Below are 18,910 nucleotides of genomic sequence, written 5' to 3'. Positions count from 1 at the left end.
AGCCTGGGCTTTGGAGTCAGAGGTCATGGGTTCAAATTCCGGCTCCGCCACTCGTCAGCTGTGTGGCCTTGGGCAAGTCACTTCACTTCTCTGGGCCTCAGTTCCCTCATCTGTCAAATGGGGATGAAGACTGTGAGCCCCCCGTGGTACAACCTGATCACCTTGTAATGTCCCCAGTGCTTAGAACAGTGCTTTGCACATAGTAAGCACTTTATAAATGCTATTATTATTATTATTATTATTATTATTATTATTATTATTATTATTATCAGAAGGACCCCGGTTCTCATCCCGGCTCCGTCCACTGTCTGCCGTGTGACCTTGGGCTATTCTATTTATTTTCTTAATGATGTGCAGCATGGCTCAGTGGAAAGAGCCCGGGCTTTGGAGTCAGAGGTCATGGGATCAAATCCCGGCCCGGCCAATTGTCAGCTGTGTGACTTTGGGCAAGTCACTTCACTTCTCTGGGCCTCAGTTCCCTCGTCTGGAAAATGGGGATGAAGACTGTGAGCCCCCCGTGGGACAACCTGATCATCTTGTAACCTCCCCAGCGCTTAGAACAGTGAATTGCACATAGTAAGCACTTAATAAATGTCATTATTATTATTATCCAGGGCTTAGAACAGTGCTTTGCACATGGTAAGCGCTTAATAAATGCCATTATTATTATTATTATTATTATCTAGCTTTATTTCTATTTATTCTGATGACTTGACACCTGTCCACATATTTTGTTTTGTTGTCTGTCTCTCCCTTCTAGACTGTGAGCCCACTGTTGGGTAGGGACCGTCTCTAGATGTTGCCAACTTGGACTTCGCAAGCGCTTAGTCCAGTGCTCTGCACACAGTAAGTGCTCCATAAATACGATTGAATGAGTGAATGAATGAAGTCCCTTCACTTCTCTGGGCCTCAGTTCCCTCATCTGGAAAATGGGCATGGAGACTGGGAGCACCACGAGGGGCAGGGTCCGTGTCCCATCTGACTCATTTGGATCTACCCAGCGCTTGACAGAGAAGCAACGTGGCTCAGTGGAAAGAGCCCAGGCTTTGGAGTCAGAGGTCATGGGTTCAAATCCCTGCTCCACCACTTGTCAGCCGGGTGACTTTGGGCAAGTCACTTCATCATCATCATCAATCGTGTTTATTGAGCGCTTACTGTGTGCAGAGCACTGTACTAAGCGCTTGGGAAGTACAAGTTGGCAACATATAGAGACAGTCCCTACCCAACAGTGGGCTCACTTCACTTCTCTGAGCCTCCGTTCCCTCATCTGTAAAATGGGGATGAAGACTGTGAGCCCCCCGTGGGACAACCTGATCACCTTGTAACCTCTCTAGCTCTTAGAACAGTGCTTTGCACATAGTAAGCACTTAATACATGCCATTATTATTATTATTATTATTATTATTATTATTATTATTATTATTATTATTATTATCTACCCACCGCTTGGCCGAGAAACAGCGTGGCTCAGTGGAAAGAGCCCGGGCTTTGGAGTCAGAAGTCATGGGTTCAAATTCCGGCTTCACCACTTGTAACCTGGGTGACTTTGGGCAAGTCACTTCACTTCTCTGAGCCTCAGTTCCCTCATCTGTAAAATGGTGGTGACGACTGTGAGCCCCCGGTGGGACCACCTGATCACCTTGTAACCTCCCTAGCGCTTAGGAAAGTGCTTTGCACATAGTAAGCGCTTAATAAATGCCATTATTATTATTAGTATTATTATATACCCAGCGCTTGTCAGAGAAACAGCATGGCTCAGTGGAAAGAGCCCGGGCTTTGGAGTCAGAGGTCATGGGTTCAAATCCCAGCCCCGCCACTTGTCAGCTGTGTGACTTTGGGCAAGTCACTTTACTTCTCTGAGCCTCCGTTCCCTCATCTGGAAAATGGGGATGAAGACTGTGAGCCCCCCCCCCCCCGTGGGACAACCTGATCACCTTGTACCCTCCTTAGCGCTTAGGAAAGTGCTTTGCACATAGTAAGCGCTTAACATACACCGTAATTATTATTATTATTAATAACGGTGCTTGTCAGAGAAGCAGCGTGGCTCAGTGGAAAGAGCCCGGGCTTTGGAGTCAGAAGTCATGGGTTCAAATCCCGGCTCCACCACTTGTCACCTGGGTGACTTTGGGCAAGTCACTTCACTTCTCTGAGCCTCCGTTCCCTCATCTGTAAAATGGGGATGACGACTGTGAGCCCCCCGTGGGACCACCTGATCACTTTGTAACCTCCCTAGCGCTCAGAACAGTGCTTTGCACGTAGTAAGCGCTTAATAAATGCTATCATTATTATTAGTAGTAGTAGTAAGCGCTTAATCAATCAATTGTGTTTATTGAGCGCTTACTGTGTGCGGAGCACTGTACTAAGCGCTTGGGAAGTCCAAGTTGACACATACCATAAAAAAACAGAAGAATTGACCACTACCCCGGGCCCGTCCTTGTCCTCCCGCCAACCAGGTACGTGTTCGCCAAGACGCTGTTCGAGAGCGGGTCCCTGAACGCGCTGGAGTGGGCTGTCTACCAAGACTGGCACAACTTCTTGCTCCATTTGGCCCCCCGGGCCCGCCTGGACGCCTTCCTCTACCTCCGCGCCGCCCCCCAGGTAACCCCGGGCCCGGCCCCGGACGGACCCACGATCCCACCCCATCTCCCGCCGTCAATCAATCGTATTTATTGAGCGCTTACTATGTGCAGAGCACTGTACTAAGCGCTTGGGAAGTACAAATTGGCAACACATAGAGACAGTCCCTACTCTGTCCCTGCGGCGAGGCCCCGGACAGCCCCGGACGGGACCCCCTCCCCGCCCCGGACCGACGCAGAACCGGTCCCCGGTTCATTCGTTCGTTAATTCAGTCGTATTTATTGAGCGCTCCCCGAGCACCGGACTAAGCGCCGGGGAAGTCCAAGTCGGCAGCATCGAGAGGCGGTCCCTCCCCGACAACGGGCTCACGGTCTAGAAGGGGGAGACGGACAACAGAACCAAACACGGGGACAGGTGTCAAGGCGTCAGAACGAATAGAAGTAAAGCTAGATGCACATCATCAATCAATCAATCAATCAATCGTATTGACTGAGCGCTTACTGTGTGCAGAGCACTGGACTGAGCGCTTGGGAAGTCCAAGTTGGCAACATATAGAGACGGTCCCTACCCAACCGTGGGCTCACAGTCTAAAACGGGGAGACAAAACCAAACATACTAACAAAATAAAATAAATAGAATAGGTATGTACAAGTAAAATAAATAAATAAATAGAGTAATAAATATGTACAAACATATACGTATATACAGGATATACATATATATCAATCAATCAATCAATTGTATTTATTGAGCGCTTACTGTGTGCAGAGCACTGTACTGAGCGCTTGGGAAGTCCAAGTTGGCAACATATAGAGATGGTCCCTACCCAGCAGTGGGCTCACAGTCTAAAAGGGGGAGACAGAGAACAAAACCAAACATACTAACAAAATAAAATAAATAGAATAGGTATGTACAAGTAAAATAAATAAATAGAGTAATAAATATGTAGAAACATATATACAGGATGTGTATATATATATATATATATATACATATGTATATATATAATGATATGTATCATGATATATATCATGATCTATAATGATATAATGATATATATAATATATATAATGATGTTATATATGATAATATAATGATAATGATAATATATTGATTATAATGATAATGATAATTATATACATATAATACATATATACATCATTAACAAGATAAATAGAATAGTAGAATAGAATAGTAGTAAATATATACAAGTAAAATAGAGTAATAAATCTGCACAGACTGTGCTCTTTCCTTGTAACTTCCCCAGCGCTTAGAACAGTGCTTTGCCCATAGCAAGCGTGTAATGAATGTGCTTACTGTTGCAGAGCACTGTATTAAGCAGTCGGGAGAGTATTCATTCATTTGTTCGTGTACAGTGCTCTGCACATAGTAAGCGCTCAATAAATATGATTGATGATTGATGATTCGTTCAATTGTATTTATTTCATAAAATAACATTATTTTATTGTTATTTAATCTGCACAAAATCTGCCATGGGGAGGGGAAGGAGGTAGGGCAGGGGGGATGGGGAGGAGGGGAGGAAAAAGGGGGCTCAGTCTGGGAAGGCCTCTTGGAGGAGGTGAGCCAGCGTCGGGGACCAGGATGGATGTAGAATCAGACCTTTTCATTTATTCAGTCAGTCAGTCGTATTTATTGAGAGCTTATTGGGCGCTGAGCACTGGACTAAGCACCTGGGAGAGGACACTAGAACAATAAGCAGACGCCCAGAACGAGCTGATGGTCTAGAGGGGAGGCAGATATTAATAAAAATAAATAAGTGATGGAAATGAACGTAAGTAGTGTGGGGCTGGGACGGGGGGAGGATGAATAAAGGGAGCAAGTTGGGGCGACGCAGAAGGTTGTCCCACGGTGGGGCTCACAGTCATCATCCCCATTTTACAGATGAGGGAACGGAGGCTCAGAGAAGTGAAGTGCCTTGCCCAAAGTCACCCAGCTGACAAGTGGCGGAGCCGGGATTTGAACCCATGACCTTTGTTAAGCGCTTACTATGTGCCGAGCACTGTTCTAGGCGCTGGGGGAGTACATGGTGATCAGGTTGCCCCACGTGGGGCTCACAGTCTCAATCCCCATTTTACAGATGAGGGAACTGAGGCCCAGAGAAGTCAAGTGACTTGCCCAAAGTCACACAGCCGGTCAGTGGCAGAGGCGGGATTAGAACCCACGACCTCTGACTCCCAAGCCCGGGCTCTTTCCACCATGCCACCATCCCTTCTGTCCTTCTCTGGCGCAGCCCGCACCCTCCGCTCCTCCGCCGCTAATCTCCTCCCCGTTAGGCCTCGTTCTCGCCTGTCCCGCCATCGTCCCCCGGCCCACGTCCTCCCCCGGGCCCGGAATGCCCCCAATCCCTCCGCCCATCCGCCGCTAAGCCCGCTCTCTTCCTCCCTTCCAGGCCCTGCTGAGAGCTCACCTCCTCCAGGAGGCCTTCCCAGACTGAGCCCCTTCCTTCCTCTCCCCCTCGTCCCCCTCTCCATCCCCCCCATCTTACCTCCTTCCCCTCCCCACAGCACCTGTATATATGGATATATGTTTGTACAGATTTATTACTCTATTTATTTTACCTGTACATATCTATTCTATTTATTTTATTTGCTTAGTATGTTTTGTTTTGTTCTCTGTCTCCCCCTTTCAGACTGTGAGCCCACTGTTGGGTTGGGACTGTCTCTAGATGTTGCCAACTTGGACTTCCCAAGTGCTTAGTATCAGTGCCCTGCACAGAGTAAGCGCTCAATAAATACGATTGATTGATTGATTGATGCCACGCTGCTTCTCCTCTTCCCACAAGCCAGCTTGTACTTCCCAAGCACTTAGTACCGTGTTCTGCACACAGTAAGTGCTCGATAAATACGACTGATTGATTCCCACATAGTAAGCGCCTCCCCAGTGCCACCGAAAAGAAAACATTGCAGACGCCAAGCGAGCAACCCCTCGTCTCAGGCGGGGAAACGGGGCCGGTCTCGTAGGTGTGCTGGGAGCGGATTCAGCGGCGGGCTCGGCCGGAGGAGAAAGGCGTCGGCCTGGATTATCTGGAGAGACTTCACGCTCAACACGAGGGCTGGTTCGTACACGGGACCACAGAGTAAGTACAGAGTCCGTCGTCCCGGCCGCCGCCGTGGGACCGTCCGGGGGCCCGGGCGTCTAAAGGACCCGCCTTCTAATCCCGCCTCCCTCCGCCACTTTGCCGCGAGACCCTGAGCAGGTCACTTCACTCCTCTGGGTCTCAGTTCCCTCATCATCATCATCATCAATCATATTTATTGAGCGCTTACTATGTGCAGAGCACTGTACCAAGCGCTTGGGAAGTACAAGTTGGCAACATATCCAACAGTGGGCTCACAGTCTAAAAGGGGGAATCCCTCATCTGTAAAATGGGGATGAGTCATAATAATAATAATAATAATAATAATGATGGTATTTGTCATTCAGTCATATTTATTGAGCGCTTACTGTGTGCAGAGCACTGGACCAAGCGCTAGGGAAGTACAAATTGGCAACATATAGAGACAGTCCCTACCCAACATTGGGCTCACAGTCTAAAAGGGGGAATCCCTCATCTGTAAAATGGGGATGGATCATAATAATAATAATGATGATGATGGTATTTGTCATTCAATCATATTTATTGAGCGCTTACTGTGTGCAGAGCACTGGACCAAGCACTTGGGAAGTACAAATTGGCAACATATAGAGACAGTCCCTACCCAACATTGGGCTCACAGTCTTAAAGGGGGAATCCCTCATCTGTAAAATGGGGATGGATCATAATAATAATAATAATAATAATGATGATGATGGTATTTGTCATTCAATCATATTTATTGAGCGCTTACTGTGTGCAGAGCACTGGACCAAGCGCTTGGAAATCAATCAATCAATCGTATTTATTGAGCGCTTACTGTGTGCAGAGCACTGGACTAAGCGCTTGGAAATCAATCAATCAGTCGTATTTATTGAGTGCTTACTGTGTGCAGAGCACTGGACTAAGCGCTTGGAAATCAATCAATCAATCATATTTATTGAGCGCTTACTGTGTGCAGAGCACTGTACTAAGCACTTGGAAATCAATCAATCGTATTTATTGAGCGCTTACTGTGTGCAGAGCACTGGACCAAGCGCTTGGAAATCAATCAATCAATCAATCGTATTTATTGAGTGCTTACTGTGTGCAGAGCACTGGACTAAGCGCTTGGAAATCAATCAATCAATCGTATTTATTGAGCGCTTACTGTGTGCAGAGCACTGTACTAAGAGCTTGGAAATCAATCAATCGTATTTATTGAGCGCTTACTGTGTGCAGAGCACTGTACTAAGAGCTTGGAAATCAATCAATCAATCGTATTTATTGAGCGCTTACTGTGTGCAGAGCACTGGACTAAGCGCTTAAAAATATGATGGATTGATTACATATGGATGAATCTCATTCCAGCCACCACGGCACACAGAGGGAGAATGTTTCCGGAGCCAGGCACCAATCGTCCTCCTCAGAGCCTGGCCCGGGATACCAACGTCAACATTCCCAATCAATCAATCGATCATCAATCGTATTTATTGAGCGCTGACTGTGTGCAGAGCACTGGACTAAGCGCTTGGGAAGTCCAAGTTGGCAACATAGAGAGACAGTCATCATCATCATCATCATCATCAATCGTATTTATTGAGCGCTTACTATGTGCAGAGCACTGGACTAAGCGCTTGGGAAGTACAAATTGGCAATATGTAGAGACAGTCCCTACCCAACAGCGGGCTCACAGTCTAAAAGGGGGAGACAGAGAACAAAACCAAGCATACTAACAAAATAAAATGAATAGATACGTACAAGTAAACTAAATAAATAAATAAATAGAGTAATAAATATGTACAAATATATATACATATATACAGGTATATAGAGACAGTCCCTACCCAACAGTGGGCTCACAGTCTAAAAGGGGCAGACAGAGAACAAAACCAAACATACTAATAAAATAAATAGAATAGATAGGTACAAGTAAAATAAATAAATAGAGTAATAAATATGTACAAACATATATACATATATACAGGTATATAGAGATGGTCCCTACCCCACAGCGGGCTCACAGTCTAGAAGGGGGAGACGGACAACAAAACAAAACATGTGGACAGGTGTCAAGTCATCATTCATTTCATTCATTCAATCGTATTTATTGAGCGCTTACTGTGTGCAGAGCACTGGACTAAGCGCTTGGAAAGTACAAGTTGGCAACCTATAGAGACAGTCGCTCCCCAACAGCGGGCTCACAGCGCTTACTATGTGCAAAGCACTGTTCTAAGTGCTGGGGGGGATACAAGGTGATCAGGTTGTCCCACGGGGGGCTCACAATCTTAATCCCCATTTTACAGATGAGGGACCTGAGGCACAGAGTGTTAAGTCACACAGCTGACAAGTGGATGAAGACGGCGAACGCCACCTGGGACAGGGATGGTGTCCAACCTGATGACCTTGTATATTAATAATAATAATAATGGCATTTATTAAGCGCTTACTATGTGCAAAGCACGGTTCTAAACGCTGGGGAGGTTACAAGGTAATCAGGTTGTCCCACGGGGGGCTCACAGTCTTCATCCCCATTTTACAGATGAGGGAACTGAGGCCCAGAGAATAATAATAATAATAATGGTGGTATTTGTTAAGCTCTTACTATGTGTCAAACACTGTTCTAAGCGCTGGGGTAGATACAAGGTAATCAGGTTGTCTCACGTGGGGCTCACAGTCTTAATCCCCATTCTCCAGATGAGGTAACTGAGGCCCAGAGAAGTGAAGTGACTTGCCCAAAGTCGCACAGCTGACAAGTGGCGGAGCCGGGATTTGAACCCATGACCTCCGACTCCCAAGCCCGGGCTCTTTCCACTGCGCCACGCTACTTCTCGTATCTGCCCCAGCGCTTAGTACAGTGCTTGTCACACGAGCCCGTTGTTGGGTGGGGACCGTCTCTATCTGTTGCCGATTCGTACTTCCCAAGCGCTTAGTCCAGTGCTCTGCACACAGTAAGCGCTCCATAAATACGATTGAATGAATGAATACCAAACGCTTAACAAATACCACTGTAATTACTTCACACATACTAAGCGCTTAACAAATGCTATTATTATTATCGTTATTAATAACAATGCTCCAGGCCCAGTCCACTACTTCAGAGGTCCGTCAGTCAATCATATTTATTGAGCGCTTACTGTCGCAGAGCACTGTACTGAACCCACTGTTGGGTAGGGACCGTCTCTATATGTTGCCAACTTGTACTTCCCAAGCGCTTAGTCCAGTGCTCTGCGTACAGTAAGCGCTCAATAAATACGATTGAATGAATGAATGAATAAGCAGTTGGAAGAGTATTCATTCATTCGTTCAATTGTATTTTATTTCATAAAATAACATTATTTTATTGTTATTTAATAATCAAATAATATTTGCCTTATAAATAGGTATGTTTATTGTATTTATAAATAAATTGTAACTAATACTTAATTGTTATTTAATTGATTTTATTGTTATTTAATAAAACAACAGTAATTTATCTGTCGCTGACTGTGGGCGGAACACTGGACTAAGCAGTTGGGAGAGAAAAATAGACCAATAGAAAGAGAAGCAGCGTGGCTCAGTGGAAAGAGCCCGGGCTCGGGAGTCAGGGGTCGTGGGTTCGAATCCCGGCTACGCCACTTGTCGGCTGGGTGGCTTTGGGCAAGTCACTTCACTTCTCTGGGCCTCAGTTCCCTCATCTGTCAAATGGGGATGAAGACTGGGAGCCCCCCAGGGGACAACCTGATCTCCTTGTAACCTCCCCAGCGCTTAGAACAGTGCTTGGCACATAGTAAGCGCTTTAATAAATGTCATTATTATTATTCCCTGCCCACAGCGAACTTACAGTCTAGAAGGGGAGAAAGAGGGGTCAGAGGTGACCTTCTCCAACTCCGGCCACCTCCCGGGCTCTTCCAGCTGCGGACGCTCCGTTTCACAGACCCTTCCCGGGATTATTCCCAGTTTTTCCACATGTCTGCTGTGTGACCTTGGGCAAGTCACTTAACTTCTCTGTGCCTCAGTGACCTCATCTGTAAAATGAGGATTAAGACTGTGAGCCCTACGTGGGACAACCCGATCACCTCGTATCCCCCCCAGCGCTTAGAACAGTGCTTTGCATATAGTAAGCGCTTAACAAATGCCATCATTATTATTATTATTATTATTATTATTATTATTCCGGGAATCTGGTTTTCGCTCCAGGCGGCATGCCTGCCGGCGATCATGGGAAAAACTGGAGGTGGGTGGGCAGGGAGGGGGCTTTCCCTATCCTCCTTTGGTCCCTTATGGTCTTTCCCTTGACATTTGCTCTGCACACAGTAAGCGCTCAATAAATACGATTGATGATGATGACGATTTGGGGCTTTTTATGGTATTTGTCAAGTCAAGAAATCAACGATCACGACGACTGGCAGTTTTAAGAAGCAGCAGAGAAGCAGCGTGGCTCAGCAGAAAGAGCGCAAGTTTGGGAGTCAGAGGTCATGGGTTCTAATCCCGGCTCTGCCACTTGTCAGCTGGGTGGCTTTGGGCAAGTCACTTCTCTGGGCCTCAGTTACCCCATCTGTAAAATGGGGATTAAGACTGTGAGCCCCACGTGGGACCACCTGATCACCTTGTGTCCTCCCCAGTGCTTAGAATAGTTCTTTGCACATAGGAAGCTCTTAACAAATACCATTTGTTTAACCATTATTAAGGGGTCACCGTTTGGTTAATGGGAACGGTTAATGGTAACCAAATACCATTATTTACCACATTTGTAGCGGACGGAGAGAAGATTGAAACAATTGACAATTTTCCCGTCGTGGGATCGATAGTCAATAATAAGGGAAATAGTAGCCAGGAAATACACCGAAGATTAACGTTAGGAAGGCTTGCTGTGAAGAGCCTGGAAAAAGTCACAAAATGGGCTGATGTAACTATTGCCACAGAAATACAAATTGTCGACTCTGTGGTGTTTCCAGTGATGATATTTAGACTGCGAGCCCGCTGTCGGGTAGGGACTGTCTCTATACGTTGCCAACTTGTACTTCCCAAGCGCTTAGCACAGTGCTCTGCACACAGTAAGCGCTCAATAAATACGATTGATTGATATATGGGTCCGAAAGCCGGACAGTGAAAAAACAGGATAGAAAGAACAAGGATTCATTCATTCATTCAGTCAGTCGTATTTATTCATCATCATCAATCGTATTTATTGAGCGCTTACTATGTGCAGAGCACTGTACTAAGCGCTTGGGAAGTACAAGTTGGCAACGTAAATTTATTGAGCGCTTATTGTGTGGATTCTTTTGAAATGTGGTGTTGGAGATGGCTTTTGTGGTGCATTCATTCAATCGTATTCATTCATTCAATCGTATTTATTGAGCACTTCCTGTGTGCAGAGCACTGTACTAAGCGCTTGGGAAGTCCAAGTTGGCAACAGATAGAGACGGTCCCGACCCAACAACGGGCTCACAGTCGAGAAGACCGATTACCACGGACTGCCCGAAAGACAAACAAATGGATCGTAGAGCAAATTAAACCGAAGTGGTCTTTGCCCACTGTTGGGTAGGGACCGTCTCTATATGTTGCCATCTTGTACTTCCCAAGCGCTTAGTACAGCGCTCTGCACACAGTAAGCGCTCAATAAATACGGTTGATGATGATGATGATGGAAGGCCAAATGACTCGACGGAGATTAGCGTGTTTTGGACACAAAATCAGGAGGACGGATTCTCTGGAGAAGACGCTAATCATCATCATCATCATCAATCGTATTTATTGAGCGCTTACTATGTGCAGAGCACTGTACTAAGCGCTTGGGAAGTACAAATCGGCAACATAATAAATATGTGCAAACATATATACATCTGTACAGGTGCTGTGGGGAGGGGAAGGAGGTAAGGCAGGGGGGATGGGGATAATAATGGCATCTGTTAAGCGCCTACTATGTGCCAAGCACTGGGGGAGATACAAGGTGATCAGGTTGTCTCACAGTCTTCACCCCCATAATAATAATAATGATAGTATTTGTCCATTCAATCGTATTTATTGAGCGCTTACTGTGTGCAGAGCACTGGACTAAGCGCTTAAGCGCTAATGCTAGGAAAAGTCCAGGGAAAACGTGGAAGGCCGCCCGGCAGCTAGACGGAGAGAGACCAGAGCAACGCTAACGGGAAAACCGTTAGAAAGGCTGCGGATAGTGGCAGAGGACGCGACGTTTTGGGGAAAGTATATCCGTGGAGTCGCTGGGAATCGGAAATAATAACGGTGGCATTTATTAAGCGCTTACTACGTGCCAAGCACTGTTCTAAGCACCGAAATTTTAGCTCAGCACTCTTAGGTGACCTATTCTAGACCCTCCTAGGTATTTGCAATCTTTTTTTTTAACTCTCATACCAGAGAGGGGATTAGAACGAGAAGCAGCGTGGCTCAATGGAAAGAGCCCGGACTTCGGAGTCAGAGGTCATGAGTTCAAATCCCGACTCCACCCTATGTCTGCTGTGTGACCTTGGGCAAGTCACTTAACTTCTCTGAACCTCAGTTACCTCATCTGTAAAATGGGGATTAAGACTGTGAGCCCCACGTGGGACAATTTGATCACCTTGTATCCCCCCCCAGCGCTTAGAACAGTGCTCTGCACATAGTAAGTGCTTAACAAATGCCATTATTAATTAATTAATTAATTAACCCAGGCCTCCAGCCTTTCAAGGCTGTTACTTTCCCTCTGAGCCACCACAGGAAATGACTCGACGGCACTTAATAATAATTTGTTAAGTGCTTACTATGTGCTAGGCACTGTTCAAAGAGCTGGGGTAGATACAAGACCATCAGACAGATAATTCCTCTCCCCTTCTTCTTGAAGGCCCATCTCCTCCAGGAAGCCTTCCCAGACTAAGCCCGTCTCTTCCCCCACTCCTTTCTGCAGTGTGAGCCCATTGTTGGGTAGGAACCGTCTCTGCATGTTGCCAACTTGTACTTCCCAAGCGCTTAGTACAGTGCTCTGCACACAGTAAGCGCTCAATAAGTACGATTGAATGAATGAATGAATCGCCCTGACTCGCTTTCTTCCTTCATCTTTTGGACTGTGAGCCCACTGTTGGGTAGGGACTGTCTCTATATGTTGCCAACTTGTCCTTCCCAAGCGCTTAGTCCAGTGCTCTGCACACAGTAAGCGCTCAATAAATACGATTGATTGATTGATTGATTCATCCTCCCACTCAGCCCCACAGCACCTATGTACAGATCTGTATACATCTGCAATATATTTACTTATTTATTTAGGTATTTTAGTGTCTGTCTTTCCTTCTAGACTGTGAGCCCGCTGTTGGGTAGGGACCGTCTCTGCATGTTGCCAACTTGTACTTCCCAAGCGCTTAGTACAGTGCTCTGCACACAGTAAGCGCTCAATAAGTACGATTGAATGAATGAATGAATCTCCCTGACTCACTTTCTTCATTCATCTTTTGGACTGTGAGCCCACTGTTGGGTAGGGACTGTCTCTATATGTTGCCAACTTGTACTTCCCAAGCGCTTAGTACAGTGCTCTGCACACAGTAAGCGCTCAATAAATACGATTGATTGATTGATTGATTCATCCTCCCACTCAGCCCCACAGCACCTATGGATCTGTATACATCTGCAATATATTTACTTATTTATTTAGGTATATTAGTGTCTGTCTTCCCTTCTAGACTGTGAGCCCACTGTCGGGTAGGGACCGTCTCTATATGTTGCCAACTTGTACTTCCCAAGCGCTTAGTACAGTGCTCTGCACACAGTAAGCGCTCAATAGATACGATTGAATGAATGAATGAAAGTGAGCTCGTTGTGAGGAGGGAATGTGTCTGTTGTTATTTTGTACTCTCCCAGGCACTTAGTACAGTGCTTTGCACCCAGTAAGCGCTCAATAAATAGAACTGAATGAAGGTTGGACACAGTTCGTGTCCCAAGTGGGGCTCACAGTCTCAATCCCCATTTTACAGATGAAGGGACTGAAGCCCAGAGAAGTGAGGTGACTTGCCCAAGGTCACCCAGCAGGCAAATAATAATAATAAGAAGAAGAAGAATAATGGCATTTATTAAGCGCTTACTATGTGCAGAGCACTGTTCTAAGCGCTGGGGAATTTACAAGGTGATCAGGTTGTCCCACGGTGGGCTCACAATCTTAATCCCCATTTGACAGATTAGGTAACTGAGGCCCAGAGAAGTGAAGTGACTTGTCCAAAGTCACACAGCTGACAAGTGGCGGAGCCGGGATTTGAACCCACGACCTCTGACTTCAAAGCCCGGGCTTTTTCCACTGAGCCACGCTGCAAATGGTGCTGCAGCGCTTAGAACAGTGCTTGGCACATAGTAAGCGCTTAATAAATGCCATCATTAGTGTTAAATGGTGGAGTTGGACGAGTCTTCCCCTTGGCCGGCAGAATTCCCGTCCTCCTCTGAGAGAGTCCTTCCTCAGTGGAGAGAGCCCGGGCTTGGGAGTCAGAGGTCGTGGGTTCAAATCCTGGCTCCGCCACTTGTCACGTGGGTGACTTTGGGCAAGTCACTTCACTTCTCTGGGCCTCAGTTCCCTCATCTGGAAAACGGGGATTAAGATTGTGAGCCCCCCATGGGACAACCTGATCACCTTGTATCTACCCCAGCGCTTAGGACAGTGCTTGGCATATAGTAAGCGCTTAACAAATACCATTATTATTATTATTATTATTATTTAATCCTCTTTTTTTGGTCCCCAACTTCAGGGTTAAGGAGGGAGGGGCCTCAGCCCGGCTCCGCTCGGCTTCCTTACGTTCCTCAGTCCTGGGTGACCTCGGGCCGGTCCCTCACCATCTCTGGGCCTCGGTTTCCTCGTCGGAACAGCGGGTCCGAGGCCTCGGCCTGCGCGCCCCGGGGTCGGCCCCGGGGCCTGGGGCCGTGATGGGCTCACCTCTGGTCTCCCCCAGCGCCCGGTGCGGCGCTGGCCACGCGGTGAGCGCTTCACAAGTGCCGCGGAGATTTTGGTGATTGTTCTGTTCCCGCAGGCTCCACTTTGCGGATCTGAAGGAGGCCCCGGTGCTCCTGCTTGACGTGGACAGAGATTTTGCCGATGACCCGGCGCAACAGGAGGCGCTTCTGAAAAAGGTCCAAACCCTATTCTGATTGGCGGGTGGGTCCCTAATGGCCCGGCCTTTCCTCTTCTCGCCGGGCCTTGGCTTCATTTCTCCACGAAAGGGTTTGCTCCAGTCTTTTCTTCCGCCTCCTCCTACTCCTTCTTTCCCCCTCCTCATCTTCCCTTCCTCCTCCTCCTCCTCTGTCTTTCCCACTCCTTCTCCTCCTTCTCTCCCCTCCTCCTTCTTCTTTCTCCCTGCTCCTCATCCTCCTTTTTTCTCCTCCTTCTCCACCTTTTTTCCTCATCCTCCTCATCTTCCCCTCCTCCTTCTCCACCTTTTTCTCCTCATCTTCATCTTCCCCTCCTCCTCCTCCATCTTTTCCTTCTCATCCTACTCCTCTTACCCTCCTCCTGATCCTCCGTTTTTCTCCTCTTCCTCTTAATCTTCCCCTCCTTCTGATCCTCCTCTTCCTCCTCCTCATCCTCTTAATCTTCCCCTCCTCCTCATCCTCCTCTTCCTCCTCCTCATCCTCCTCTTTTTTCATCTCCTCCTCCTCTTCATCTTCCCCCCGTCCTGACCCTCCTCCTCATTCTCCTCATCTTCCTCTCCCTCCCCCTTCTTTTCCCACTCCTTCTCCTCCTCCTCCTTCTCTCCCTCCTCCTTCTTCTTTCTCCCTGCTCCTCATCCTCCTTTTTCCTCCTCCTCCTTCTCCACCTTTTTTCCTCATCCTCCTCATCTTCCCCTCCTCCTTCTCCACTTTTTTCTCCTCATCTTCATCTTCCCCTCCTCCTTCTCCACTTTTTTCTCCTCATCTTCATCTTCCCCTCCTCCTTCTCCACTTTTTTCTCCTCATCTTCATCTTCCCTTCCTCCTTCTCCACTTTTTTCTCCTCATCTTCATCTTCCCCTCCTCCTGATCCTCCTCTTCCTCCTCCTCCTCCATCTTTTCCTCCTCATCCTACTCCTCTTCCCCTCCTCCTGTTCCTCCTTTTTCTCCTCCTCCTCCTCTTAATCTTCCCCTCCTCCTGATCCTCCTCTTCCTCCTCCTCATCCTCTTCATCTTCCCCTCCTGATCCTCCTCTTCCTTCTCCTCCTCCTTCTCCACCTTTTCCTCCTCCTCCTCTTTTTTCTCCTCCTTCTCCTCTTCATCTTCCCCTCCTCCTGACGCTCCTCCTCATTCTCCTCATCTTCCTCTCCTTCTTTCCCACTCCTCCTTGTTCTCCTCTTCTTCTTGCTCCTCCTCCTCCTCGTTCTCCTCCTATCCTCTTCCTCATCCCCATCTTTCTCTTCTTCCTCTTGCTTCTCCTTGTCTTCATCCTCCTCCTCGTCACCCAGGGACCCTGGGCCGGTGCAGGGAGAATGGGCCTGGCAATCAGAAGGCCCTGGGTTTTAGTCCCGGCCCGCTGCAGGATCTTGGGCGAGCCACTTAACCCCTCCGGGCCTCAGTTCCCTCCTCTGTAAAATGGGGCCAGGAATGCCTCTTTCTCCGGCTTCCTGGTGGGGATGTTGTGATGAAACGAGCCGAGTGGGAAACCCCAAAATTCAAGGGGTCGCGAGACCTCATTGTCGTTCACCTTCGCACCGTCCATGCCCCCATGTGAAGCGAGGGAACGTTTGTTTCTATGGGAGGATGGCAAATCGCCCTCTAATTTCTTCCGTCACCATGAAGCTGGCAACCGCGTGCCCCTGACCCGGCCCTTCCGGAGAAAGGGGAGTCAAACTCTGCCCTCCTGGCATTATTACTCTATTTATTTATTTATTTTATCTGTACATATCTATTCTATTTATTTTATTTTGTTAATATGTTTGGTTTTGTTCTCTATCTCCCCCTTCTAGACTGTGAGCCCGCTGTTGGGTAGGGACCATCTCTATATGTTGCCAACTTGGACTTCCCAAGCGCTTAGTACTGCACACAGTAAGCGCTCAATAAATACGGTTGAATGAATGAATGAATGCCCCCGACCCAGAGAAAGGCTGGCAGAAAGGTCCCGGTTAATTAGTTAATCGATCGATTAAATATGGTAATGACCAAGCGCTGTATTAAGCGCCGGGGTTGATCGAAGATCGTCTGTTTGGACGCGGTAACAGATCAGGCTCTCCCGTTGACACGCAGTAAGCTATTCTGCCCTGCTCTGCACACCGTAAGCGCTCAATAAATACGATTGAACGAATCATGTCATCCTGCAGGATGGCCCGGAACTGGAGCTCTGGGCCTCCGGCCTCTTGGCTCACCCCGAGCTGTGATGTCCCGTCTTAGAGAAGTGGCGTGGCTCAGTGGAAAAGAGTCCGAGGTCGTGGGTTCAAATCCCGGCCCCGTCACTTGTCAGCTGGGTGACTTTGGGCAAGTCACTTCACCTCTCTGGGCCTCAGTTCCCTCATCTGGAAAATGGGGATTAAGACTGTAAGCCCCCCATGGGACAACCCGATCACCTTTTAATCTTCCCAGCGCTTAGAACAGTGCTTTGCACATAGTAAGCGCTTAATAGATGCCATCTTTTTTTTTGTGGCCTCAGTTTCCCCGGCCTCCCGAAAACCCTCCCGGTTTGGTTGCTTTCACTCTGGGGGCCGTCCAGCGTGGGCTTCCTGACTTTCTCTCTCTTCCTGTGGGTGAAGACCTTTGTGCGGAATCTGTGAAACCAGGGCCTCAATTCCCTCATCTGGAAAATGGGGATTAAGACTGTGAGCCCCCCGTGGGACAACCCGATCACCTTGTAACCTTCCCAGCGCTTAGAACAGTGCTTTGCACATAGTAAGCGCTTAATAGATGCCATCATTTTTTTTTTGTGGCCTCAGTTTCCCCGGCCTCCCGAAAACCCTCCCGGTTTGGTTGCTTTCACTCTGGGGGCCGTCCAGCGTGGGTTCCCTGACTTCCCAGACTGAGCCCCTTCTTTCCTCTCCCCCTCGTCCCCCTCTCCATCCCCCCGTCTTACCTCCTTCCCTTCCCCACAGCACCTGTATATATGGATATATGGTTGTACATATTTCTTACTCTATTTATTTATTTATTTATTTATTTTACTTGTACATTTCTATCCTACTTATTTTATTTTGCTGGTATGTTTGGTTCTGTTCTCTGTCTCCCCCTTTTAGACTGTGAGCCCACTGGTGGGTAGGGACTGTCTCTATGTGATGCCAATTTGTACTTCCCAAGCGCTTAGTACAGTGCTCTGCACACAGTAAGCGCTCAATAAACACGATTGATTGATTGATTGATTGATTTCTCTCTCTTCCTGTAGGTGAAGACCTTTGTGCAGAATCTGTGAAACCAGGGTTTTCGGAACGAAATCCGTCGGTCGGTCGGTGGGGCGGTCGTTGTCGTCGTCCTCCTCCTCCTCCTCCTCCTCCTCTTCCTCCTGCTGCTTGACCGTCTGTCTGTCTGTCTGTCGTCGGCCAGGCCCGGGGCGTGAAGGCGAAGCGTGTCGTTGTCGATCCTGAGCGGTGAGGAGAGGCCGCGGGGAGCTTCTCCTCTCCCGCCCCTCGTCTGCCGCTTCTCTTCGGCTGGTTTGGGCGCAGAGGGATGTTTTTGTTGTTGGGCGTTATTTTTTTTTTTAGAAACCAGAGAGAGCTGGGTCCCTCAAGTGACTGTTCAGTCAGAGCCAAACACACCGTGTTAGAGACACATACAAACACACACTCGCCCCCCAAGGTACATACACACTCACAGACACAACACACACATCAATCAATCAATCAATCAATCGTATTTATTGAGCGCTTACTATGTGCAGAGCACTGTACTAAGCGCTTGGGAAGTACAGATTGGCAACACATGGAGACGGTCCCTACCCACCAGTGGGCTCACAGTCTAAAAGGGGGAGACAGAGAACAGAACCAAACATACCAACAAAATAAAATAAATAGGATAGAAATGTACAAGTAAAATAAATAAATAAATAAGTAAATAGAGTAGTAAATCTGTACAACCATATATCCATATATACAGGTGCTGTGGGGGAGGGAAGGAGGTAAGATGGGGGGATGGAGAGGGGGACGAGGGGGAGAGGAAGGAAGGGGCTGAGTGTGGGAAGGCCTCCTGGAGGAGGTGAGCTCTCAGCAGGGCCTTGAAGGGATGAATCAATCAATCAATCAATCAATCAATCGTATTTATTGAGCGCTTACTATGTGCAGAGCACTGTACTAAGCGCTTGGGAAGTACAGATTGGCAACACATAGAGACAGTCCCGACCCAACAGTGGGCTCACAGTCTAAAAGGG

General features: G+C 47.6%; 1 protein-coding gene across 4 annotated transcripts in view; it reads left to right on the top strand.

Annotated features, from left to right (window-relative positions):
* DGUOK (deoxyguanosine kinase) overlaps positions 1-18,389 on the top strand; it is a 38,050-nt gene extending 19,661 nt beyond the window's left edge. For 2 of the 4 annotated variants that reach the window (XM_038746611.1, XM_038746609.1), the window contains exons 4-7: positions 2,454-2,598; positions 5,559-5,674; positions 14,629-14,728; positions 17,933-18,389. In XM_038746611.1, coding sequence (XP_038602539.1) covers positions 2,454-2,598; positions 5,559-5,674; positions 14,629-14,728; positions 17,933-17,959 — 388 coding nt within the window. In that variant the 3' untranslated portion in view covers positions 17,960-18,389. Of the gene's footprint in view, positions 1-2,453; positions 2,599-5,532; positions 5,675-14,628; positions 14,729-17,303; positions 17,412-17,932 lie in introns of those variants that run through there. The other 2 variants (XM_038746610.1, XM_038746612.1) reach the window with 2 other exon arrangements.
* The last annotated feature ends 521 nt before the right edge of the window (positions 18,390-18,910 follow it).

Source organism: Tachyglossus aculeatus, chromosome 5 (genome assembly GCF_015852505.1).
Source record: "Tachyglossus aculeatus isolate mTacAcu1 chromosome 5, mTacAcu1.pri, whole genome shotgun sequence".
NCBI lineage: Eukaryota > Metazoa > Chordata > Mammalia > Monotremata > Tachyglossidae > Tachyglossus > Tachyglossus aculeatus.
This window is presented reverse-complemented; position numbering and strand designations above follow the sequence as displayed.